The sequence below is a fragment of the Oryx dammah genome, unplaced genomic scaffold (assembly GCF_014754425.2).
Source record: "Oryx dammah isolate SB20612 unplaced genomic scaffold, SCBI_Odam_1.1 HiC_scaffold_2, whole genome shotgun sequence".
In the NCBI taxonomy this organism is placed as follows: domain Eukaryota; kingdom Metazoa; phylum Chordata; class Mammalia; order Artiodactyla; family Bovidae; genus Oryx; species Oryx dammah.
The window spans coordinates 97,746,022-97,773,919 of NW_024070186.1; the positions used below are offsets into that span (position 1 = coordinate 97,746,022).

The 27,898-nt window shown below is 40.5% G+C and overlaps 1 protein-coding gene across 2 annotated transcripts; it reads right to left on the reverse strand.

Moving 5' to 3' along the window:
- Nucleotides 1-336: 336 nt before the first annotated feature.
- Nucleotides 337-27,883, reverse strand: QTRT2 (queuine tRNA-ribosyltransferase accessory subunit 2). 2 transcript variants are annotated; one of them, XR_005718389.1, is made up of 8 exons: nt 27,763-27,883; nt 20,509-20,730; nt 19,688-19,743; nt 16,740-16,816; nt 13,343-13,555; nt 6,170-9,164; nt 3,933-4,050; nt 337-2,307 (listed from the first exon to the last, which is right to left on the reverse strand). XR_005718389.1 is itself a non-coding variant. In XM_040224682.1 (8 exons), exons 2-8 carry the CDS (start codon nt 20,706-20,708, stop codon nt 3,929-3,931), a joined length of 1,020 nt encoding a protein of 339 aa, XP_040080616.1. In that variant the 5' UTR covers nt 20,709-20,730; nt 27,763-27,861. The 2 variants fall into 2 exon arrangements, 1 of the variants encoding a protein (XP_040080616.1); XM_040224682.1 differs by lacking the exon at nt 337-2,307 and having other exon boundaries at nt 3,929-4,050; nt 6,170-6,321; nt 8,965-9,164; nt 27,763-27,861.
- Nucleotides 27,884-27,898: the final 15 nt, after the last annotated feature.

Here is a 27,898-nt window from a genome sequence, read left to right on the forward strand (position 1 = left end):
TGCAACCCTGAATCTCTTTCCTGGATTTTGCATTTAGTGTGAGTACACTTAAAAACAATGACTACACATGGAATCAATGTAGAAAAATTCTTTTCTAATGGAGAACATTTCTGCTACCATGGAAATTAATGTTTTGTTTAATAGATGCATTACTATTTATAGGAAACCAGATTAGTATATTTTTTTAATTAAAAATGTTTATTGGTTATTGACTTTAATCAGTTTAAAGGAAAGAAATATTCTTTCAAATGTGCTAATAAAAAGATCCAAAGAAATGGACAAAGTTGGGCAGAATTTTCAGCGTTTTGAACACAAATAAAGCTCATAAATTTTATATGGATTCTAGGATATTTATTAATACTCCTCCAACAATGGGCTTGACATTGAACAGGAATATAAACATATGAACAAGTCCAATCCGATATATTTCAAAACAAGAAGATTCTTGAGAATAGAAATTCTGTCTTTTGTAAGCACCCTTGCCATTCATTGGAGGAGAGGTTACAGGAGTATCTGTGAATTCTGAAATTCAGGAACTTTGGAATTCATGTACATTCTTAAACCACTAATAAAAGAAGACCATATAGATAGGCACCCAACATATAAATATACAGTAACCACATAATAATTAAAAACAATGTTCAGTAATGCCCACTAAAATGAACAAAGAGAAAAATACAGCATAAGAATATAAAACAAATATTTTATACCCCTGCAAACGAAACAAAGGCATCTTTTTGGTTCTGTTGTTTTATAAAAACTGTGTGTGAAACACACACGTATGTGTATTTTTTACAGAAAACTTGACAAATATAGAAAAGCACTTCTAAATAAAAATCACCTATCATACCATCAACATGAATGTCATTCCTTTGACAAGAGCAGAAAAAATTCATAGAATGAGATGTGATCAGGGAAGGCCTTCCTAGCCTCAGGACCTGCTGATGCCAATTTACCAACCACTTTAAAATCCATGGGCCAAACCTCTTTTTAGGCTCTCAAATATCTCTACTGTTGCCTGACTCCTGATACCACTGTATTTTAAATCAGGCCAATAGTGACACATGTAAAGCTATGGTTCTAATCTAAAACTACTTGTTCCCCAAATATTAAGAGCTGGATGGAATCTTAGATATTCATCTAGTACTCTTCACTATGCCTGTTCTCATTATTCAGAAGGAAACAGGAATGGGGAGGTTAAGTGATATATGCCCAAGTGTTACAGCTAAGTAACTGAAACCCAATTCCCGAAGAGCCAGGCCAGGGCTCCGTCCGAGTGAACACAGAGTGACTGAATCTCCCCAAGTGATGGAACTTCAGTCAGTATGTGGCTCGACTATGAATGAGCCTGAAAGGCAGACCACCGTGGATCTGTATGACCAGATGAAAGCTGCAATGCAAACTTTCAGCTCCACACAGGCAACTGTGGTGACTTTAGGGAGGCAAGTCACAGAAAGACCATATGGTCAAATGAAGAGTGTGCCCTGTGCCAACTGGTCAGTGGAGCAACGTGAGAGCTCCACATTCCATGGAGATGTGAGTCTGGTGAAGTCACAAGAGTCATTTCTGGTTGACTGCACTGCCAGGACAGCTTGGGAGGCAGAAGAATCCAAAAGAGGCCCCTGAGAATATTAGGATTAAAATGAAGAAAACTCTTGAATCAGCTAGATTCCTCTTGGTCAGCAGGCACATGTCCACAGAGGTCATGTGACTTATGACCAGTCATCTCCCTTCAAGTTCCAATCCAACTCAGTGAACCCTCAGATTCTCATCATCCCCACTTCAAGGCTGTCCTCTTATATCTAAAGCTTTTATCTTTGACTACACAAATCTCTATTTGTAGAAATATGAAAGGTCATGTTTCAATTTCTTCTGATCAATCTAGGTCATTTCAGTCATAAGAAGTCTCTTTAGGCTCATGTGGGCAGAGCTCAGTACAGAGGTTCCTACTTTAAGCAGACTTCAATCTCAAAAATAAGTGATTAAAGTTTAAAGTTATGATCACTTCTGGCTCTCTTCTTCCCACATCACAACCGTGGTGCAGGCTTCGACGTGAAGAGTCAGACTGCCACGTCTCAGGAGGCTTGTCGGCGGATGAGCTCTTTCAGCTGAGCCAGTCTGTCACTTTTCAGCGCTTCCCGGATGGAGTGGAAAAATCCAAAGTAGTGTTCAAAGTTGTGCATCATAAGCAGGACGCCAGCCAACAGCTCGTTGGTCACCAACAGATGGTGGACGTATGCACGAGTGTGGTTCTTACAGCAGTAACAGGAACACCCTCTCACGAGAGGACTGAAGTCCTCCTGGTACCTGAGGAAGGAAGTTACAATGATATTCCACAAGAAACTGACAACCCAGACCACCTATTCTGCTGGCACATAACAGTTAGTAACACGACTAGCAAATGTAGTGCCAGGCACCTGCTGAAGAGGGCAATGTAATGGAGAGCACAGTGGGCCAGGAGGTTCGGAAGTCTGGCTCTGATGGATACAGCCTCCTAGACCAAGGCTTACCAAGGAGCAGCAGCAGAGTCACATGCTCGCTGCCTCCTGCTGAGCACGGTTAGTCACACTGAAAGGCACACAAAAATGTGAGGAGATGCGGTTCTGACAAATGACACTCTTCTCCCACTTGCCATCAGAACTATAATATTAGAAGAGACGGTATGACCTTTTACTTGCAGAGCTTTTTGCAGTTTACAAAAAACTTCTATATGTTCTGTCTCATTTAATTTCTGCAACCACCCGTGGAGAAAGACACTTTTCCTGTCACTTTACCAATGAAGACTGGCCAAGGGGGCTAAAAGGGAAGGCTCTGGAGCTACAATGACTGGGCTTGTTTCCTGGTTCACAACTCAACTCTGGAAAGTCACTTAACCTCCCCCTGGGTCTGTTTTCTCATCCGAAATGTAATCAGGTAATAACAATGTCTTATTAGTGCTTACCTTATAGAGCTGTTACAAGAATTAGATGAGTTAATATAGTAAAGGACACAGACAGGCACACGCTAAGCACTTTATGTACCATCTTTTATCAGCTATTAAAAAGAAGGTAAGTGACTTGACCAAAGTCACACAGTCATGAGCAGAACCACAATCTGAATGCCAAATCTCCAAAGCTTCAAGTCTATTGCTGATAAATATAGCAGTTTCCAATGACTTCTACAATGTAAAGGGAATTTTAGTAGTAACCATTTATATCACCCTAGCTTTTTAAAAACAGAAATGAATCTCCTTGGCTATTTTTCAGTAAGTCAAATATGGTAAGCATCAGCATTTCAGACCTACAATCAAGAAGTCGCTACAGAAAGAAGAACTAGGAATTTCATATTCTTTCATAAATTTTCAAGTTTGTACTGTTACTAGATAGTAATAAATAAGTCTGAGTCCCTAAAATGTCTCTTTACATAAGAAAATACCCCAGCATTAAAACAAGTACACCAAGTTCCAGAAAAACCACTCACTTGTTCACTGATTATTTCCACTTTTGGCCAAATACAAAGTTACAAGATATTTTAGTCTTTATAGAGGCAAATACTTTATTTCAGATTTATAATTTGTATATAACCAAGATGGCTTAAATTCCTTAAAATTTAAAAATCTTGTTGTATTTTATCTTTAAATTCTTATTTTACACTGTCATTATTTAAAGTAATTATAAGAAACACCAAACAGTGGATTTGGTCTAATCCTCCTGACAGCTCTTCTAAAACATTAGTTATCAAGCCTCAGTTTTCTGACAAGACAAAGTACACAAATTCATCCACAGGGGGAAAGAAAAAGAGTTCTGCTAGCACTGAATTTGAGAAGGCCCAAACAATGTCCAACTATAAATATTTTATGAACTCATAAACTGAGAAGGGAACAGTTACATAAAACTTTTAAAACAGACTGAAATTAAAAAGACAGAAGTCAAATTTAAAAAAACAATTCTTACTTTTTTTCCTTTAGGTTAATTTCAAATGATGTCATTTCTTGGTTGCAACTGGTTGTTTTACTTTTCTTTGTTTGATCCACATATTTTATTTCTTCCTGTGTTCCATTTTGTTGTAATACTGAGGGCAAACCAATAAGAAGTCTTGAATGAAGGTCAGATAAAGAGGGGCCACTGGGAGAATTTTTGTTTTAGTTACTATTTCAGGTCCTTTGACCCTGTAATTCCACTCCTTAGAACTTATCTTAGGGAAATGCACCCACATTAAAAAAAGGAACCTGTAACAAGGTGATCACTGACCTGTAATCTATGGTATCAAAACCTGGAGATTCAACTATATCTAGCAAAACATGGCTACAAGTAAATATCTTATAATCTTACTCTTAAGGAATGATTTTTAAAAAAACAGCTGGGTGTGTGTATGTTTGTGTGTGTGTAAGACAGAGGGGGAGGGAAAGAATAAATGTGTGTGCCTGTGTGTTGGAGTCATGTCTTATCATAACGTACACACAAATTCACTGGGCTTTGTAACTGCCTATATTACCGATTAAAAGTGGAATATGGTTTTAATTTATGTATTCCGTATGGAGACTCTGGCCCTCCAGGGAACTCAGTTAATCCAGAATTAAATGGGAATTTGAGTTGTTCCCTTGAACTCTTTGCTTTAAGTAAGAACATTGCTGGAATTGCAAAAGAAACACTAGTTACTATGCAAAGAGCCAGCCAGAGTGCAAGTAGAGAAGTATTTCTGGGAATGAGTAATAACAATGTTAGGCCCAAGGAAAATGGGCAGATGGTCCCAGGAAGGTAAGTTCACCCAGGTGAAAGGAAAAAGCGATGTAACCTGAGCACTGAGCCCATGGCTATTCTAATTTTGCTGCCATTATTGGCATGCTGATGTGGAAAACCATAATAAAACCCTGGCTTTTGAAGTCCTTGTCACTGAGGAAATTACTGCCTACATCAGGCAACTAATTCTTGTGGAATTTTCACTTTGTAATTGGCAAAAAGCTCCAATTTACTATGTACATACACAAATATGATTCATAATACTTTAATAAAAATGTTTAAACTCAGTTTTTCCAATCATGAAGAAATCTGGCTTTCTCTGGCCCAAAAGGAACTTGTTTGTTCCAGAGAACTCAACACCAGGTTCTCTGTAGAGCTTTGCATATTCACAGTACAGAATGACTAACAATCACCTATGTGCTGGCAGAAATAATTTCACTTGTAAATGAAGCCATGAACATTTATAAGGTGTTTATGGTACACCTACCTAGTACACGTACACCCATATAGTATACCTATATAGTACACCTATGGTACATGTTCTAGTCTAAAAGATAGTAAACCGGGCCTTCTCTGCTTAAGAATTTGATCAACTTGATTGATTTTGTTTCCAGAATTAATTCCATTTAGATTAATGTTTAAGCTGTGTTACAGAAGTGTAACAAATCCTGAATGACATTTTCATCACTTGCGGGGAATAAAAAGAGCCTTTAAAAGTCTCTGACCCTACTCAAATTTAAGGGGAGCAGCAGGCGGGAAAGGGAAGCACACTCTGAAGGCCAGAGGGCAAAGGGGCCCACAACACTCTCCTGAAACACTGCAGAGACACTTCAAGGGACCCCAACCCAAAGTCTGTCTCCCGGTTCCTTTTCCATTGCCAGCTAAACATTAGGATCTGAAACTGATTTTCTTGACTTCTGAATAACTAAACAATAAAAGCAAATGGCAGTGCTTCAAAGCAACATTAGCAGAGGAAAACAGCTTTCACATCTCAGTATGAAAAAAAAAGCAAAGTAACACTAAGATCAGAGGGGGTGAGACTCCCTGTATTTTAGCATGAGGTTTGCAAAAAACAGACAAGAACTCCTTTGTGAAAAAACAAATTAACTTTTACCAAGCAGTTCAAAGGTTTTCTTTTCTTAGATTTTCATCACTATTCATTCACTCTGAATGTTCTTTTTTTCTGGCTGTTAATAGAAGAGGTTTTGTTTTTCTTGGTTCTGCTCCCTACAAAAATCACTTCCGAATATTGATGAGCTATGTATGTAGTATTAAGTGGCTGGTTCTGTGTGCCAACATGCCAGGGTGTACAGATAAGAAACAAAGTAGTAGTTTTATAAAAGGCTGGCTTTACAGTATGCACATATTTCTGGTTTGTGACTCAAGCCAAAAGCTGATAGGAAATAGAAAGAATTTAAGGGTGACACAGAGATTAACTTCAAAAGACCTACATGTCTCTTCAGGATTCGGCTGGTAATCAAAGCTGAAAGTCAGGGCGCATCCCCGCTCTGTCACTTGATAAGGGAAAAAACTCTCAAATAAGTCCACTCCTCTTTCAATACACTCGAGCACCTCATCTGGCCGGCTAACACCACAGATGAGCCTGTGAAAATAATACATACAGTGACATGAGGACAACGCCAGGAATGAAATCAGAGTCTTTCCAGAGGGCATTAACAGTAATAATGATGAAAGTCCTGGTTAGCATGGCAGGCAGCAGATAAAGAGGTGTGGTGGAAAGACTACAGAGCTCTGGCGGCATAAACCTGGACTGGAATCCCAGCTCTGCCATTTATTTACTTGCTGTGTTACTTTGGGAAGGTTTCTTAACCTCTCTGAGTTTTAGTTTTCCCATTTTAAAAACAAAAGCAAGAACACACGTCTCATAGACTGGCTGTGAGGATGAATGATGTACTTGAAAAAGCAGAGTGTAGTTTCCGACTCCAAAGAGAAGCTAATAAGGGTTAGTTTTCTTTCCCCCTCATCCCTTCTGAAACAATCTCCAGAGTCTTGGACTGAACTCTGTAGCCTTTCTATCCACTGCATATGATTTTTTTTTTAGTGCAAAGCTGTGTGCTTTATTTCCCCTTCAAATACTCTTCCATGTTTTAACTATACTTTGCTTATAATTCTTTTTCATTGTTGGCTCAAGAAAGACATTTTTACCTACTGTATTCTTCATAGCTCCATTTACAAAGCAATTCTTACTCTCGGAATTTCAACTCTGCCCACAGGATCCAAGAATCTAGTTAGCTTTCTTTATGCTTCTTTATATTTTCTCCATTAACAAAATGTCTGCATGGTGGAATGAGATGGTATTTCTAGAGGCAACAGGTAATGCATTCTGAGAGTGTTAATAATATTCAACTAGGTTTTGCCACTAAAACAAGATGGGGAGATGCAATAGATCAGGGCTGGCTGGCTGCTATTTTTCATGTTTGTTTTTCTACTCATAGTCCCTTTTATAAACTGGCAGAGAAAAGCTTATAGACTCCCTGATTTCTAAAAGAAGTCCAAAAAAAGGCTTATGTAATATTAAACAACCAGAACCCTTAAATATATGCTGGTTTTTCTGACTACAGTTTCCTTCAAGTAATGTCATGTTTTTAGAACTCCTCTCCAACTGAAGCTGGCATTTCTACACACTTAGAGAAAGAAAAACAATCCCAGCTTTCAAATCCAGTAACAGACATCTGTGAGCATTTAATTCAAAAGAAGTCCAGAAAATGACTAGAAATACTAGTGCTGAATTGTCATCTGCACCCGAATGAAATAAGCACAGGAGGGAAAGCAATGAACACAGAGGGCTAGGATAAAACTGGGGCGAGGGTGGGGAGAATGCTGGCTGGGGTGCTGGAAATATCTTGTTCTGGCTGGTGTTTACAAGCATATACAGGAATAAAAATTCATCAAGGCATGCCTAAAATCCATATACTTAACTGCAAGCTATACCTGGACTTTTTAAAAAAAGTAGTAAAATTACATACATATGTATATCACTCAGGGTGTCCCAGGTGGCTCAGACCATTACAGGTAAAGAATCTGCCTGCAAGGCGGGAGACCTGGGTTCAATCCCTGGGTTGGGAAGATCCCCTGGAGGAGGGCATGGCAACCCATTCCAGTATTCTTGCCTGAAGAATCCCATGGACAGAGGAGCGTGGCGGGCTACAGTCTATAGCATTGCAAAGAGTCGACACAACTGAGTGACTAAGCACAGCACACATAATATTACTCATCAGCCCGAGGGGTATAGCATTACCCCATAATCAAACTTCTTAATGTATTTGCAGGAAAAAAAAGCATGAATATTCATACCAACTGGGATAAAAGACTACAGTCTTTAAAAAAAGAAAAAAATGTGGATAGTCTGGTAAGACATCAGCTGTATGCAGAAACTTATAGATTTTTTTTGCCTTAAAATCTGGCAGATCACTCTTCTCTCCAGCACAGAGTGAATCCTGTGATGGATGGAAACAGCCAGCCCCACTTAGGCTGTCAGTTCCCGATTTCAAAAAATATTCCTCCTCATTACCTGCTTCAAATCTAAGAACCTCTTAAAGGTCCTTATTGATAGAACCCGTCTTCATTCCACTGAGGATCCCAGATCTGTCCTCAGCTTTCTGTGATTAAGGCCAGAGTTCCACGTGACTTTCTACCTGTCCCCAGGTTATAACTGATGGAGAAGGCAATGGCACCCCACTCCAGTACTCTTGCCTCGGAGCATCCCACGGACGGAGGAGTCTGGTGGGCTGCAGTCCATGGGGTCACTAGGAGTCGGACAGGACTGAGCGACTTCACTTTCACTTTTCACTTTCATGCATTGGAGAAGGAAATGGCAATCCACTCCAGTGTTCTTGCCTGGAGAATCCCAGGGACAGCGGAGGCTGGTGGGCTGCCGTCTATGGGGTCGCACAGAGTCGGACACAACTGAAGCGACTTAGCAATAGCAGCAGCCAGGTTATAATGAATAAAGAATATTATTTATATTTGGCACAAGAATGAGGGGGAATAATATAATACTTTCCTTCACTTATAAGAATCAAATAAACTAACTCACGTGGCACTGTCCTCTGGCCTACATTCTAAAATCAAAGGCCAGACGGCCTTGATGGAAACTCCCCCAAGCAGACTCAGCACAGAAAGAACATAATCAAAACATCAAAAGACATGCCCATGTAGAGACTGCATACTACACTGCACATTCTGCAGCCCACCAGGCTTGGCCTGCATCCTCCTGAACACTAGCCTTGGTTTGTCTTCGGGCAGCTCCGCAGTGACTGATGACAGCAAGTGCAGTCTAGTCTCCAGGGTCGCTGGATTCCCCTGAAAGCCATCCAGAAGGAAGCCGCCAACCGGCCGCTTGGCTGTTTCTCGAGCCGACCTCAGCCTCTCCTCTGTCACATCTCCACCTTCGATCACTCCAATGATCGAACTTTTCTGGAGGACCTAAGGTGAGAAGGGATTGAACATTTTTAACTGTTTCCAGTAGTGGAGACCTCTGTTTAAATGAGCATTAGTTACCAGAAGCCCCCTGGAGAGAGAAGATCTCAGCTGAAGCATGCAAGGGGATGGCACACTCTCCTTGCTGAGAACGTTAAGGGCTCCAAAGAACACAATATGAAAGCCACTCAATGAGGTGAGAAAAGACTGAAGAGAAACTGAGACAATCAACATAGGCAGTCATGCTTTAGCTTAAACACACACCAGGCAGATACAAGAGGAAAAGAACAAAAGCAACAGCTTTCATTTGTAGAAATGGTTCTCCTGGTCTACTCTGCTGCTGCTGCTGCTAAGTCGCTTCAGTCATGTCCGACTCTGTGCGACCCTATAGACGGCAGCCTACCTCTAAATCTCTTAGGACTCACAGACTTAGAAACCAAACTTACAGTTGCCAGGGCAAGGGACAGTTAGGGACTTTGGGAAGGTCATGTATACACTGCTATATTTAAAATGGATAACCAATGAGGTCCTACCGTATAGCCCATAGAACTGCTCAATGTTATGTGCCAGCTTCGGTGGGAGTGGGGTTTGGGAGAGAATGGACACATATATATGTATGGCTGAGTCCCTTTGCTGTTCAGCTGAAACTATCACAACATTGTTAATTAACTATACCCCAATACAAAATAAAAAGTTTAAAGTTTGGGGGAAAAAGAAAATCTCTTAGTTATAAATAACATTAGGAACTGCGACACTGGGTTTGGCTGGGACAACTGATTGCCCATTTGGAAAAAGATAAAACAAAAATCAGTATTGTACACCATTCTCAAACATAAATTCCAGATGGCCCTAAAGATCTAAGCATAAAAGATATAGTTATACAAGTATTAGAAAAACAGATTTAGTATTTTTATACTCTTGGGATAAGGTAGGCCTTCCAAAGCAAGATAAAGCTTTGGAAGGAAAAGGAAAAGGAAAAGGCAGACATAATTGAGCACAGAAACATTAAAAAAAATCCCTAGTGAAATATACTATCAACAAAGGTAAAGGGGAACATACTCTTTGGAGGGATAGATAAATGTCTACACCATGGACAAAGCTCCAATAAATCCTCTAAGCAAAGGACAACCCTTCAGACATCTAGGCAAATATGTGAATATGAACTTCAGAAAAACACATCCGGAGAGCTTACTAATCCTCACAAGGAAATTAAACCTGGAAATAATTACATACCATTTTTGCCCCGAATGGTCAAAAGATAAAAAGCAACATAGTGGAGGTAAAAGGGTTAGAGAAATGGTACTTACATACCCTGACAACTACAGAGAATAAAAACTGGTTCAGCCTCTTGCTAGGGCAAGCATACAACATTTACCAAAATGTCAATACTTTTATCTTTATACATTCTAAAATTCCACTTCTAAGAATATCATCTATAAATATATTTATTCATATGCACCAAAGTTTATTTTTGGTGCATATGAAGCAAAGATGTTTAGAATAATGAAAAACTGGAATCAGGCTAAACATCCATCATAGAGTAGAGGCTTAAGTAAAGTATAATATGTTCACAGTATGGCTTTCTACACAGCTGTTTTTTTAAAAAAAAGCAGAACGTATAGTAATATATACACTAACAGGAAAATAATTTCAAGACAAAAAAGCAAATTCCTGAAAAGATGATCACATTCACGTAATAAAAACCAGAGGCATGCATATATGTAACAGTTATGTGTATGTAACTATAAAAAATAAGGTTTACAAGGAAAAATACCAATCAACAGTGGCTCTTCGATAGAAGTGGGTGGGAAGGGAGCCTGGAAGGCTATAAAGAGGCTAAAAGGCTATGTTCCTCCTGCTTCTTGGTTTAAGCAGGAGGAACATAATCAGACTATTCCTCCAGAAAGAAGACTTCAGCTGCTGTGCGGAGAGTGAACTGAGGGTGAGTGTGGTTAAAGGATGGAGTAGAGATGGCTTGAATCGTTGGGGAAGACAACGAGGATCTGGACTGAGGCAGTAGCGATGGAGTGAAGAAGAGAGAGAGGAGCTGCAACCTCGTCAGGAAGACCAATCAACAACTCAACACAAGCTGATTGCTTAGTCTCCTCGGGAGAGGACAAAGACAAAAATAGGACGACTCCTGGATCCTATTTCAGATGTCCAGGGAGATGATGAGAAGAGCCAAGACAGGGAATCCTAGGACACCAGTGGAGGGTGAGGGAAGATGATTATTCTGTTTTGTGCATTCTGAGTTTGAGGTATCAGCCACTGAAGATACGGAATATAAGTTAGGGCAATGTATATACTGGTGTGACTGCCCAGGCTAGACAGCAGCAGGTGCTTGGCACAGGCCTGCCACTCCCCTCGCCTGCTGCCATGCTAGACACAGCCAAGAGACTCTCCTCACCCTGCCGCACTGTGCACAGCTCTGAGCACCTTGAGATGAAACCTATTTACCATCCCCGGCCTCGGGAACACACGCAGAAGGAAGGAAAGCTGATGACAGAATCTTGAGGCGCTTCGACACTTAAGGGCATTCAGGATAAGAGGATTCAATGGATAAGAGAAGAAATCACAGGGAGAGGAAAAGATGCTTGCAGACATACAAAGCAGACAGTTACACAGGCCTGTTCCTTTACGTGATTGGCACAGCCCCATCTAGGAACTCGTTTTCACGTGTATAAGAAGTGTAACCACCAGGAACTTGCCTGGTAGTCCAATGGTTAAGAATCCGCCCTGCAATGCAGGAGACACAGGTTCAATCCCTGGCAAGGGAAGTAAGACCCCATTTGCTGCCAGGTAACTAAGCCTGCACATCACAATTAGGAAGTCTGCACACCACAACCAAAGATCCCGTGTGTCACCACAAAGATCCCGCGTGCCACATCTAAGACCCGATGCAGCCAAATAAATAAGTAAATTTAAAAAAAGTATAACCGTATAGTCTAAAATGGAACACACTTAAAAGGGGGCACTATCAATAATTATGTCAAGACAACAGCATAAGGGGGACAGAGAGGGACCCGAGCATTTGCCCAACCCACAAGAACAAGGTGAAATAGTGTGGCCGACAACACACAAGAGGGATTTGAGGCTCATCTGACCTTCCTAATAATCACACTCTGTCACACTCCCTGTCCTCCTTTCTACTCATCCAATGTTACTCATCCTACAAGGATAATTACCGGCCGAAAACAATTGCTAGCAAATAACTGTTAGCAGAGCTAACAATTCAGAGCCGCAGCAATGCCCCCATGCTGAACCCTTACTCAGATACTGAGAGTTCTATCAGAATGACGAGTAAGCTTCCTCTAATTATTTCATGTATAGTAAGTTGATTAGCCGAAGTACATTTTTTATTAGTAAACTCAAAATAATGATCTTTCTCAAACTCCATGTGCTTTGCCACAGTGGGGCCTGCTAGTGGCTCAGGATTACTCTACACAAATGACCAGACACTAAAAGTCTCTCCTCTGATCGCTGCCTCCCATTCTCCCACCTCCTCTGCTCTCTCCTAATGAATGCCTTCCTTTCCAGCTTTATTAACTCTGCTATCAAGACCCCTTATTCACTACTACAGCTTCATCTTCCCCAGCTCACGAGATGATGAGGTTACTATGCCTTCAGGATATAGAGCCAGAAGGGGCACTTTGCAGACATATGTAGGGAACTGGAGTCAGGGTGGAGTGAACAACTGAATATTAACTGGATACTAAAAAGTGTCTTGAAAGACTCAAATCGCTGGGCAGAGGAACTAGGGACTGTCACACAGGGAGAACAGTGCTGAAGGAGAGCCAGAGGAAGAGCAGGTGTGAGGAGAGGAGATACTGAGTTTGCTGCCTCTGAGTCTGAGGTGCATGAGAGGAACAGTCTAGTGACAGAACGTAGCAAAGGCCTGTGGCTGTGTAACTCTGAAGCTAAGGAGAGTGATCTTGATCATACACACAATTTTAGAATTTTCAGCAATGAAAACTAAGGGGAGTTTTCCAGAGAGAACATATAGTGTGGCATTAAAAGAGAGCCTAAGACATCCTAAAGAGCAATAAAACATTCAGAGAAGAAAAAAACCCAGGAGAGTAAAAGAGACCAAGAAGTGAAGAGCAAGAAACAGGAAGAGGGGCAGAAAGGGCAGTATCACGGAATGTAAATTAGCTAGAGTTCCCAGGAGAAAGGTACGGCTTTACCTCTGACTCTTCCTGTAGCTTCAGACAATTATCCAGGAAGAGAAGCGATCGGTCAACAGACTTTCTGGCTCTTTTTATGGAAGTTGCTTCATTGCAAGTTGCCTCTCCATCTGAAATGCACTGGAACCAGTCTGGCTGAAGGGCCTGCTGAATGGCCATGAACTTGGAGGCAGTCATTTCTACTCGTCCTCCAACACCCCACACAGACACTGACTGCATGGAACAAGGTGAGAGGAATTAGCAAGAGTAATGTGCAAATAAAAAGAAAATAATAAAATTATTAAAGCAATTCTAAATTCAATTCTTCTTTAAAGCTGGAGAGATGGTGGCAATTCAATCTTCTAGACATGGTGGGTAAAGAGGCTTCCCATACCATATTCCATATTTTCTAAGGACCTGAAAGCTGTTCTTCAATGTCCATTCAAGCCAACTCCTCAGTTATCGCCCCCAAGAATTCTGTGACTACTTTTCCAGAATCCCAGTCTTTCTCTTCCACTCCATGCTGTTTCTGACTACACCACAGACTGATTTTTTTGTCTTTCAACACATTGTTCCTTTTGATTGAGATGGCCTTCCCCTACTTCTTTGCCTGGTAAAATACTATTCAAGACATAAGAGTTTAGATGCCATTTTCTCTACTGTGTTCCCCAAACTTTACTAGGCATAATCAATTGCTCACTCTTAAAAACTCTATCAGCAGTTTGTATTTATTTCTTTCATAGAGAAGACAGCCTTTATCACACCATTGTGTATTTGTCTGAACCAAGTATCTATTATTATGGTTGTGCCCCAAACACAGTCTGGGCCTCACACATTATAAATGTTTCAGTTCAGTTCAGTTCAGTTCAGTAGCTCAGTCATCTCTCTTTGCGACTCCATGGACTGTAGCACACCAGGCCTCCCTGTCCATCACCAACTCCCAGTGTTTACTCAAACTCATGCCCCCTGAGTCGGTGATGCCATCCAACCATCTCATCCTCTGTCATCCCTTTCTCCTTCCGCCTTCAATCTTTCCCAGCACCAGGGTCCTTTCAAGTGAGTCAGTTCTTCACATCAGGTGGCCAAAAATATTGGAGTTTCAGCTTCAACATCAGTCCTTCCAGTGAATATTCAGAACTGATTTCCTTTAGGATGGACTGGTTGGATCTCCTTGCAGTCCAAGGGACTCTCAAAAGAGTCAACACCACAGTTCAAAAGCATCAATTCTTCGGCACTCAGGTTTCTTTATAGTCCAACTCTCACATCCATACAAGATTACTGGAAAAACCATAGCCTTGACTAGATGGACCTCTGTTGGCAAAGTAATGTCTCTGCTTTTTAATATGCTGTCTAGGTTGGTCATAACTTTTCTTTCAAGGAGTAAGTGTGTGATAATTTCATGGCTGCAGTCACCATCTGCAGTGATTTTGGAGCCCCCCAAAATAAAGTCAGCCACTGTTTCCCTATCTATTTGCCATGAAGTGATGGGACTGGATACCATGATCTTCGTTTTCTGAATGTGGAGCTTTAAGCCAACTTTTTCACTTTCCTTCACTTTCATCAAGAGGTTCTTTAGTTCTTTACTTTCTGCCACAAGGGTGGTGTCATCTGCAAATCTGAGGTTATTGATACTTCTCCCGGCAGTCTTGATCCCAGCCTGTGCTTCATCCAGCCCAGCGTTTTACATGATGTACTCTGCATATAAGTTAAATAAGCAGGGTGACAATATACAGCCTTGATGTACTCCTTTTCCTATTTGGAACCAGTCTGTTGTTCCACGTCCAGTTCTAACTGTTGCTTCCTGACCTGCTTACAGATTTCTCAGGAGGTACGTCAGGTGGTCTGGTATACCCATCTCTTTCAGAATTTTCCACAGTTTATTGTGATCCACACAGTCAAAAGCTTTGGCATAGTCAATAAAGCAGAAATAGATGTTTTTCTGAAACTCTCCTTCTTTTTCAATGATCCAACTGATGTTGGCAATTTGATCTCTGGTTCCTCTGTCTTTTCTCAAACCAACTTGAACACCTGGAAGTTCACAGTTCATGTACTGTTGAAGCCTGGCTTGGAGAATTTTGAGCATTACGTTACTAGCATGTGAGATGAGTGCAATAGTGCAGTAGTTTGAGCATTCTTTGGCATTGCCTTTCTTTGGGATTGGAATGAAAACTGACCTTTACCAGTCCCATGGCCACTGCTGAGTTTTCCAAATTTGCTCACATATTGAGCGCAGCACTTCACAGCACCATCTTTAGGATTTGAAATAGCTCAACTGGAATTCCATTACCTCCACTAGTTTTGTTTATAGTGATGCTTCCTAAGGCCCACTTGACTTCACATTTCAGGATGTGTGGCTCTAGGTAAATGATCACACCATCATGATTATCTGGGTCGTGAAGATCTTGCCACCTCTTCTTAATATCTTCTGCTTTTGTTAGGTCCATACACAGTCTGGTCCTCACACATGATGAATGTTTAATACATGTTTACTCATTAGACATAGTTAGATACATAATTATAGTCAAAGACATAAATCTCGTAGTATACAAGTATCTCTGTATGTTCCTTTGGTTACTGCTTCCCCTACAGCATCTCTCTTCTTAGAATAGATGTACATAACTGGAGGACCACATACAATCTTTTTCATCCTGCATAACACTGTTTGACTGAATCTGTTCTCCCTTATAAATGGAATAAGTGAGGTCAAAATTTTCTTTTAAATTTAAATTGCAAAATAGAAAGAACTGTAAAACAGAAGACAAATTTTAAAAAAGGTATCTTAGGTAAGATTAACAGACATTGTTGATATCAATAAAGTGGGTGAAGAAAAAGTAACTGTTTGTGAAGTAGCAGTATATACTGAAGTCTTTCCAGAACACTGTCCTCTGGGACAAAGCAATGGGGCCATATCTCTGATTAAAACTTTTAATGAAGTCCTTTGGATATGGTTTTGATTAGCTAAAATCTCTGGCTATGGATCCAGATTTTTCAAATTCTGTTCTAAACAGCAGTATTATACTGAAGTCCTACTATATACAGTTATACATGTGATAACACTCATTAGCATCTTTCCCTACTTTTCCTGAGGTTTTTAAAACTGCATATAAAGCATGGTACCAAAAGAGTATTTTTTTCTACCATTATAGCAATTTCTTTTTTGGGCGTGTACTTGACCTTTCTCTCCTCCCAAATTTTTGGCAACAGTAAAAAAGCTGAGGATACATTCCTTACCTTAACTCATCAGTGGGCTGCCCTATAAACCACACCATCCCACTATAGTCATACAAACAAAGAGAAGGCATAAAGGGATCTGGAATGGATCAGCATCCCAGGCAGTGGAATCCTTGCATCTGAGAGATCCAATGGGCTGACTTCCTGAGACAAAGCTTCAGCCTTGAAGGACCATCTGAGAACATACCTTATTTGTTACATAACCAGCTGGGCAAGGGCTGACTGGATCATGCAGGGAACAGTATAAGAGCAATTCTGGCATGCCTGTATAAACAAAAAAAGAACCCTTAAAAGCACTTCCATCAGCAATTACACAGTGCTGTAACTGACAGCAGCTTCATAATGTGGCTTCATATCTAGCAGGACAGATAAAGTAACTCTAAAACAGAGTAAACTGCCCACACCCGATCTTAGAATTATAGGAGGCCTGTCAACATGAATGAAGATTATTTTTGAAATTTACAAATCCAAAAGAAGAATTAAACGTTCATGTCTAATGAAACTGAGTTGCTACAAAGGAAATGTATAACCAGAAGCATGATACAATGAAAAGTGATTAATGAAATGTTGACCCTACTTGATTTGCTTTGAAGAAAGTAACATTAAGTTCATTCTCAATAAGGTACCATCCAAGGGGAACTTGCTACTGGAAAGATGAAATTATACAGTCAACAGGTAACCTTATTAATAATAAATGGAGCCCATATCATGGGTCCCTAAGGACAGAATTATAGAAAAACTATAGGACACTGCAAATGGATCTCCTTCTCAGTAAGTTTCATTGACTCAAGATGACAGTTTCTTAGGTTTTTTTAATCAAAAAGACATTCGTTAAAAAAATATATTTATTAACTCATATGACTGCAGATGATAACTGCAGCCATGAAACTAAAAGACGCTTACTCCTTGGAAGAAAAGTTATGACCAACCTAGACAGCATATTCAAAAGCAGAGATATTACTTTGCCGACTAAGGTCCGTCTAGTCAAGGCTATGGTTTTTCCTGTGGTCATGTATGGATGTGAGAGTTGGACTGTGAAGAAGGCTGAGCGCCGAAGAATTGATGCTTTTGAACTGTGGTGTTGGAGAAGACTCCTGAGAGTCCCTTGGACTGCAAGGAGATCCAACCAGTCCATTCTAAAGGAGGTCAGCCCTGAGATTTCTTTGGAAGGAATGACGCTAAAGCTGAAACTCCAGTACTTTGGCCACCTCATGCGAAGACTTGACTCATTGGAAAAGACTCTGATGCTGGGAGGGATTGGGGGCAGGAGGAGAAGGGGACGACAGAGGATGAGATGGCTGGATGGCATCACGGACTCGATGGATGTGAGTCTGAGTGAACTCCGGGAGTTGGTGATGGACAGGGAGGCCTGGCGTGCTGCAATTCATGGGGTCGCAAAGAGTCGGACACGACTGAGCGACTGAACTGAACTGAACTGTTGTACTTAAATTTCATATGCCACATTTTCATAGGGAAAAAAATAGGATTTTGCTGAAGACCAAAAATATAAAGCCAACAACAAAAATCTCTGCAGTTCTCCACCTTATTTTCTACAATTGCAATTATTACAATTATCTCTAGAAAGCTTATATTAGCTATTTTCACTTAATTATATGCTTGGATACTTTAAAGCCAGTTATTAATATTGGTCTCAGATCAAGGGAAATGGTATTATATAAATTCCTCTACGGAGATACAGGCCCTTGTGACAACCAAGTCATCGTGCGGTTTCCCTCAGAAGCAGCAGGACTGAATAACCAGTGGAAATGGATTTCCAGTCACTTAAGTGAGTCCCAGACACTGAGGAAAAGCTTCAGAAGAAAACTGTCTGGAGATGAGTTGGTTCTCTGGGTGTCACTGCTAAGCTTTTCCTATAAATAAATGGACACATATACTGGCATTTAAAATCCTATTTCTGGAACAGAAGACAATATTAACATATCAGAAACTCTTCATCCTCTGCCAAGTTTTAGGCTCAAACATGACAAGCCTGCTTTGGGTCTTAGGTGTGTTCCATGCAGTCCCTCACCTCCAGGTCTCTGCTCTCCTCCTGGGGCGTCAGTCCACACCTGTTGACCACCACCACTACACCCACCTCCTAACCTTGCTCACTCCTCCTCCTCCTTGACCACGAGGTCTCTATTCTGACCTCCGTTCACATGGACTCTACAGCAGGTTTTATGTTCCTCCCTCTAGGCTTTCATCGTACATGTACCTACTCCTGATCCTGCAAATGCAGTCACCACACTCTATTAGAACCACTGGTTTATCTTCATGTCAACTAGGCTCTGAGTTTAATTCAGTTCAGTTCAGTTCAGTTCAGTCGCTCAGTTGTGTCCGACTCTTTGCGACCCCATGAATTGCAGCACGCCAGGCCTCCCTGTCCATCACCAACTCCTGGAGTTCACTCAGACTCACGTCCATCAAGTCCGTGATGCCATCCAGCCATCTCATCCTCTGTCATCCCCTTCTCCTCCTGCCCCCAATCCCTCCCAGCATCAGAGTCTTTTCCAATGAGTCAACTCTTTGTATGAGGTGGCCAAAGTACTGGAGTTTCAGCTTTAGCATCATTCCTTCCAAAGAACACCCAGGGCTGACCTCCTTTAGAATGGACTGGTTGGATCTCCTTGCAGTCCAAGGGACTCTCAAGAGTCTTCTCCAACACCACATTAGGGCAGTTAATTGTTTCCTACTCATCTCTGAGGAGGAGGCAATGGCAACCCACTCCAGTACTCTTGCCTGGAAAATCCCATGGACAGGGGAGCCTGGTAGGCTGCAGTCCATGGGGTTGCTAAGAGCCGGACACGACTGAGTGACTTCACTTTGACTTTTCACTTTCATGCATTGGAGAAGGAAATGGCAACCCATTCCAGTGTTCTTGCCTGGAGAATCCCAGGGATGGGGGAGCCTGGTGGGTTGCCATCTATAGGGTTGCACAAAGTCAGACACAACTGAAGCGACTTAGCAGCAGCAGCATCTTTGAATCCCCAATGCCTATTCTTAGATGCTCAATAAATGCTTATTATATTCATGAATGAGTAACTGTATATATAAAGAGTCAAAAAACAAAAAGCATCTTCAATCTCCAAATTAATACATCAGAAGGCACACGCAAATAACTTGATTAACTTTTACCTATAAACTTTCCAACTCCTTCCTTATATTCTGCCAAGACTTCATGATGTTCTGCCCTATAAGAAAATAGAAAAATATGTAACATAATAATGAGTCATTCTACAGATACTCTAAGCAACAGCTGAAGCCCTCTTCTCCTCAGCCAAATGAGCCACGTGACAGTAAGCGTAGTCTCAAAACACCAAGTACACATATTCAGGAGTCCCCACTCATTAGGTTGGGTTCATTAGAGAGGGAGGTCTTTAATTTGCAAGTGGCTCTGAGAGAAAGAGAAACTGGCAAAGATCAAGGACTTCAGAATATCTAGATTTTCTTCTTCCCCTTGTTCCTTTAAAATGACTGTTACTAATACAATCTTGCAAAGTAATTTGATCAAATAGCAGATGTTTCAATTAGGCATAAGGTCAGTATGTACATGATACAAAATGACCTCACTCTATTAGTTCTGTTTCCCTAGAGTAAAACTGGCAAGTACACGACGTGCAGAGACAAAGGAAACTCTGAGGCTGGAGCGTGAAGACATCCCTGCGGTCCCAAGTTTAGCCCTTACGGGGCATCATGGGCATCATCACCCCTGGGAGCAGCGGCAATGAGGGCAGTATGGAAGAGCGAAGCAGCTCTCACATGTAGGTCTGGCCTGTGCCTTCCATGTTATGGTCAGATGATGTATATTATTTGATATCTCTCTTCTGATTTCACTATAAAAAGCCTACACATTTTGTATACAGAAGCAAAAACAGGTCTTTCTCTTTACTGCAACTTAGTAAGGTAACAAAGCTGCTGCTAAAGTTGACATGTGAATGATCAGGTCACGTACTTACAGTGAAGATAGTGTAAGCTGAGCCATGGCAGGAAGCCCGTGGATTTTATGCAGTGTGTGATGGGTCAGGTGGGGGGCGGAGCCAGCCTTGGTGTACAGAAGGCAGCCTGGGATGTCCATGCTGCGGTCCCCTGTTTTGCCAAGGTTTTTTATTTTCCCGAGGCGACAGCCATTAACCACCTTGGTAAGATTTAGCTTCATCTTAAAGGGATTCCTCTAAGTCCTGATAAGAAAAGAACAATTACATTCAGAAGTTCCATGACGGCTAAAGGCTAAACATTTTTGAAAGAAAGCAACTTACAGAAAAATAACATGTTTCATATACTTCCCAGTCTAGAATTTTTTTAGATATCAGGAATAGGGGGATGGGAAATGACAGAGAGAATAAGGTACCTTTGCCGAAGTCACAGAGCAATATGATGACATCAACCATGTTTAAATTCAATCAGGGAAGTTTTGTCTCAGCTGATGAAAACCAAACAAATAAAAGGACAGAAGTAAAGACTAATCATGGGAAGAGCACTCTGAAGCCAAGGCTTACTCTCAGCTTTGAAAATGTGTATATAGAAAGGTCATACAGCTTAAGAAATACTATTTTGATCTATTTTTCCTTTCTCTGATTTGAGAGGATACTAGGCAACATAGTAAATCTTCCTAACATGTAATTAAATGAAGAAAACAGGTTCCAAAGCAGCATTCTGCTATTTATTAAAATATGTGGAAGAATATATAGGCTTCACAGGTGGCTCAGTGGTAAAGAATCTGCCTGCCAATGCAGGAGGTTCAGGAGACTCGAGTTTGATCCCTGGGTCAGGAAGATCCCCTGGAGAAGGAAATGGCAACCCACTCAAGTATTCTTGCCTGAAAAATCCCACGGACAGAGGAGCCTGGCAGGCTATAGTCCATGGGGTCACAAAGAGTCAGGCACAACTGAGCATGCACTCATGGAAGAATACATATGAACAAATAAACAGAGATTATCTCTGAGAAGTGGGATTATTTTCCAACCTTGTTCTTATAAAAACAGAGGTGAGAAACTGTGGTGCATCGATGCAATTCACAAGCAAAGTTACTTTTACAATTGGAAAGGAAAAATATTTGACTAAAAAAAAAAGATACAATTTCTAATTTCCACAGATACACAGGGGGGAAAAAAAAAATCAGAAAACACTGTCATTTACTTTGTTGGATTGTCTTAATTATTATTCAGTAAAGCAAATCCCAGGCTCTAATTCTTTAAATGCCCTGTAAAACTTGGTAACCAGGCATGGCAGATTATTTGCAAAATGTCACCGGATATCCAGCATTCTGAAATACCAGTGTCTCTACAGCAAGCAATATATCCTCTCAAATTTTTGCAAGTTAGGCAAGGCCCAGTTTTATTAACAGATAAATTAACATGGCTCTCTGAGCAGCTCCAATCTTAGATCCTATCCTCTTAAGCACTATATTAAACCACACTGAAAGTCAACCATTGTTTAAAAGATGTTTTACCAAATAAATAAGCATTATCATCAATTAAAAGATATTCAGAAATGAAAATATTCCTTTTTGCAGAGTCATAAATTCTTATATTGAAATAAAATAATCTTTGTGAAATTTAGAAACAAGAATAACTACTTTTTATATGGTTCAATAAGTGATTTCATGTTAAACATGAATTATGTTGGCAGACACCAAGCAGAGACATTACTTTGCCAACAAAGGTCTGTCTAGTCAAGGCTATGGTTTTTCCTGTGGTCATGTATGGATGTGAGAGTTGGACTATAAAGAAAGCTGAGTGTCGGAGAATTGATGCTTTTGAACTGTGGTGTTGGAGAAGACTCTTGAGAGTCCCTTGGACTGCAAGCAGATCCAACCAGTCCATTCTAAAGGAGGTCAGCCCTGGGTGTTCTTTGGAAGGAATGATGCTAAAGCTGAAACTCCAGTACTTTGGCCACCTCATACAAAGAGTTGACTCATTGGAAAAGACTCTGATGCTGGGAGGGATTGGGGGCAGGAGGAGAAGGGGACGACAGAGGATGAGATGGCTGGATGGCATCACGGACTTGATGGACGTGAGTGTGAGTGAACTCCGGGAGTTGGTGATGGATAGGGAGGCCTGGCGTGCTGCGATTCATGGGGTCGCAAAGAGTCGGACATGGCTGAGCAACTGAACTGAACTGAACACAATATTGTAAAATAATTACCCTCCAATAAAAAAATTTTTTTTTAATAGTATGAGTATTTCAGGAAAGTCTGGTCAATTTTCTATGACTCAACCTTCATTATTTCAAGTTATCACAAATACAGACATAAAAATAACTCTGGGGATTTCCCTGGTAGTCCAGTGGTTAAGATTTCGCCTCCAAAGCAGATGATTTGTGTTCAATCCCTGGTTAGGAAGCTATGATCCCACATGCCTCGAGGCCAAAAAACCCAAAACCAAAACACAAGAATACTGTATCAAATCCAATGAAGACTTTAGAAATGGTCCACATTAAAAAAAAAAAAATCTAAAAAAAAAAGTCTCATTGGAACCCACACAAATACAGAGTTAAGGTTAAGGGGCTTCCCTTGTGGCTCAGATGGGAGAGAATCTGCCTGCAGTGTAGGAGATGCAGATTCAATCTCTAGGTTGGGAAGATCCCTTGGAGGAGAAAATGGCAGCCCACTCCAGTATTCTTGCCTGGAGAAGTCCAAGGACAGAGGAGCATGGTGGGCTACAGTCCATGGGATCGAAAAATGTTGTACCTGACTAAACCACTTTCAAGGGAAAAAAGTTATGCTTTAACAAATGGTGGGCTTCCCTGGTGGCTCAGAGGTTAAAGCATCTGCTTGCAATGTTGGAGACCTGGGTTCGATCCCTGGGTCGGGAAGATCCCCTGGAGAAGGAAATGGCAACCCACTGCAGTATTCTTGCCTGGAGAATCCCATGGACGGAAGAGTCTGGTGGGCTACAGTCCACGGGGTTGCAAAGAGTTGGACACAACTGAGCAACTTCACTTCACTTAATATAAAAGCTACTTTTTATAAAACTGTTAGTACATATTAAAACTATTAAAATAAAAGGAAGTTTATACCAAAAAAGTAAATATATTTACAGGCTAATAAAAATGTAACACAGAAAATACAAGAGAAGAGTCATTAGTTTACAAAATCATATTTCTTATTGATTTATCAAATAATACACATAATCTTCTGATTTCAAGTGATAAAAATAGGTTTTAAACTAATAGAGCTCTGAAGCCATTTACAGCAAAGTTAAAGAATGTACTTTGCAATCTAAGTTCTAGAGAATTGAAGCAGGGGGAAGCATGAAGGTGAGAAATTCACTTTAAGATTAATTAATCAACCCTATTATTCTATTAGAATCAACTAACATGGAACAATAGGTTTTTGAGACAAAAATAAGAACTAATGAAAATTTACTGGACCAAGGTTACTAATACTGCAAGAACTTAGCACTTACTATTCACACACATCTGAGAATGTAAGAAACTGCATTGTCCCATGTATTTTCAGAAAGGCCTATAGAGAAGAATTTGCTGGTTCCTCTACTTACTTACTGGGCTTCCCTGGGGACGCAGAGGTTAAAGCATCTGCCTGCAATGTGGGAGACCTGAGTTCGATCCCTGGTTTAGGAAGATCCCCTGGAGAAGGAAACGGCACCCCACTCCAGGATTCTTGCCTGGAGAATCCCATGGACGGAGGAGCTTGGTGGGCTACAGTCCACCGGTCACAAAGAGTCGGACACGACTGAGCGAATTCACTTTCACTTTCCACTTACTCCAAAAATTCTGTCTCATCTAAGTGTTTAAGCTTTGTCAAGAGTTTCAATGTATACACGAGTTGACCATATAAAAGTAGAAAGAGCCTTTATTGGATAAAACTAGTATGTTTGAAAAAATGAAGTTTAAGACTCTAGAAGGCTACCAATTTTTATTATTACTCTTCCTCATCAAACCCTTTCATTTTTCCAGTTTATTAATAAATAAGACTGACAAACAAAGCTGCTGACCAGCATAAGACAATGTGCTTTTCCATGTTAACTCAATTTCAGATAAAAACAATCCACAACTCTTTAATAAACCTCTATTTAACACCCCAGGTAATGAATAATTGCCATTAGACTTTTTTATTAGAAATGCTGAGAATAGTTAAGTCTGATCATTACTACCAGAGACGCTGAACTGAGAGCTCATCATGAACTTGAACTCTGCTGTTCCACAACCACGACTCTGAGGCTAATGAGAGAGTGAGATTAATCAGAGTCTACAACCCAAGTCTCTGCCAGGAGGCCTGTGCTTTTGATTACATCTTTGAAGTGAGAGTAACACAATGTTTGTATATACATATCTCTTTTTGCCAATCTTTCCTCAATCAAAGAAACAGTTTCCTTCATTCTTAACCCAAAGTCAGTTATTACAGTCTGTGTTAGTTCTAGAGGACATCAGCCACTGTGCTCTTAGATGCAGAGATGGGTTCTCCTGTGATATGATGTAAAGTTTAATCTCCAAACCTTTAAAGATGAAATTCAAAGTCCTCAGCTTAGTGTCCTGAACCCACTATGTCAGCTAGAGAGAAATACCCACTTGGTTTTCTCCACAGTATGGGACTCTGATGGAACGTACTCACATTCTGCTGTTTGGGGTTTCTTAAGAGTCCTACCCTAAACAGTGAATGGACACGGCATCAAAGAAAAAAGTAAGCGAGGTAAAGTAGACAATTGGGTTTATGGAAAAGTATTCCAATAGATAAATTGCTATGGTGATTCTCTGTATTGTGAGGATGAATGCAAATATTAAGAAATCTGAGGAAAGCATCAGAGAATGTATTTTACCCAGAAATCAATATTTAGAAAATAACATGCAACTTTGTCCAGCTTTGAACCCAGCTTTCCTTTCCTAATTACTGATCAATTTGTGGTTAGTATTTTTATAATTGCACCTCTTTTCTAACAGCTCAAACACAAAAGGCTTTTATTATGGAGTAATGTAAATATAATCAAAGAAGGCAATGGCACCCCCACTCCAGTACTCTTGCATGGAAAATCCCATGGATGGAGGAGCCTGTTAGGCTGCAGTCCATGGGGTCTCGAAGAGTCGGACACGACTACACACATACACATAGTTTTAAAATATGTTTTTGGAGTGATATAATCTACTACTCCAAGCAAAGTTCTCAAGAAACAAACCAACAGTCTCCAAAGTATTAAATGGTTTTTATTTGGCCCTTTTTCTTTTCACTTGCTATAAGTCTCTTCTAAGATTTCTGGGGTTATGCTTTTCTTGGTATACAAACATCCACACTTTCACTTCCTGGTTAAGTCTTAACCATTAGAAGAGCCATTTGGAAATAATGGTTAGTGGAAAAACTCTTAATCACTTTAAGGACAAGTAGTCGTGCCTTTACATGGGCTAACCAAGATTCCCTGCACCTGTGGCAGCACTGTACCTGTCTTAACACCTCCACTGTCACATATTTCTCCCCTCCCTCTATTCCTTTATGAAAGAAGGGATTTTTAAAAAATGTTTCTTAATGGATTCTCTACAGACTGTCATGGGAAGATGACTTCAATATGTTGAGGGAAAAGAGCAAGCGGTGAACATATTTTTTGCAAAAGAAAAATTATATATATATATTTATAAATACACACACAAATACATACTCTACACTGTCTGTATGTGCATATTAAAAAGTGTGAAGGACTTCTAAGCAATGGTGCACTGAGCTAACTAAGAAAGACATACAGAAATGATGGACTTGAAAACTCGAAACTAGTAACAGAAGATGAGGAGACTATTTAGAGGTAGTATTCGAAAATTCACTATTTGGGAGGAGGAGAGAGATCACGAAAAATGTTAAACTTTAAGTATGTGTGTTTAAAATTTTTACGTAACCATTAAAACTTACTGACAATGGATAATTCCCAAACCCACTGGGGAGAGCCAGGGAAGGATTAAAAAAAAAAAACAAAAACTGGTTAATATTTAAAGGCAAGAAAGAGGAAAAGAGACCAAAAGGCATATCAAAAATAGAAAACACAGAATAAGATGGCAGAAATAAGTCCAAATATGTCAGTAATCATAATAAAAGTTAAAATTAGCATAACCTACTTAAAGATATAACAACAGTAGCAACATTTATTGGGTTTTTACTATGTATCAAGTACTGTTCCTCATATGCTAACTCCACTAACATGTACTGTCATGTCGATCTAAGACAGATGCTATTATCAGGAGCATTTTACAGATGAAATGAGGCTAAAAAAGTCACCATTTAGGAAATGGCAGAGCCACTTAAATCAGAATTCTGCCTTTTGAGCCTGTACTTTAATAGGCTGGTAGTCTGTTTGAAGTCTCATTTTGTCCATAAACATATGCAATGCTTACATACTAACTGTAATGTTAAGATATAATTTTCAGTCATATTTTCCATTTTGCTATAGTGTTATTGGTGACATTAACTGAGCTTAATTTACCCACTGAAGCTAACTACTTTATGATATTGCATAGCTTGGATGTAACACAATTTAATCAACCATCACCCTTCCAATGAAAACTCAAGTTACAGAGCAGGTCCTATGATTGGTGCAGTAGTCTGAGGGCAAAGCTTCCCTGATCTTTCACAAATCTCAAGTCTAGTTTACTTTTCCAAGTAGAGGTCTCGGCATACACTGATTTTTACTGGGTACCACACTCTAATGATTTAGGTACTTTTGCTCCCATTTGAGTAAACCGAGGGTCCGAGAGTTATTAAACATGTTTCCTAAGGTCATACGACTACAAAATGACTAGGTCCAAAGCTGCCGATCTAAATCTCTACTCTGCCTTATGAACCTACATATCCCAGCATGGACAGTTCCCGGGAACACCTAGGCTCAATCAATAACGACGGCTTTAGCTTCACTCCATGAGCCATCTCCAGGGGCCCCAGACTTCGCGGAGTGCTTAGCTCAGGTGTTCGAGATCGGCCCAACCCTCCCAAGCACCCTGGACAATCTAGAAAAACTTCCGCATGGGAACTTGACCCTTAAACAGACTCCTGTTGAAAGGAGACACTCTTCTCTCTGAGATGAGATGAGGCCACACGATTTGGAAGGAGCTGGATTTACAGAAGCCAGGACCCACCAGGAGAACCCGAAAATGAAAGAGACATGGCGGGAGGACAATCACAGTTACTGCAACACAACCGGGAAGGATCTAGACGAGACGCGACGCGACTCTCTCACAGCAGCCCCCACTCACTAGAAGTAGGGAAGGGAGGGACTTACCTGCAAACCTCCCAACTTTAGGAAACTTGAAACTCCCTAGGTTCTTGCCTTTCGCTACCACGTGTACAGCTTGCAAAATTCTCTGCCCCCTGAACCACCGCCTCCGATGCTAGAGCCAATCAGGGAACATTGCGTC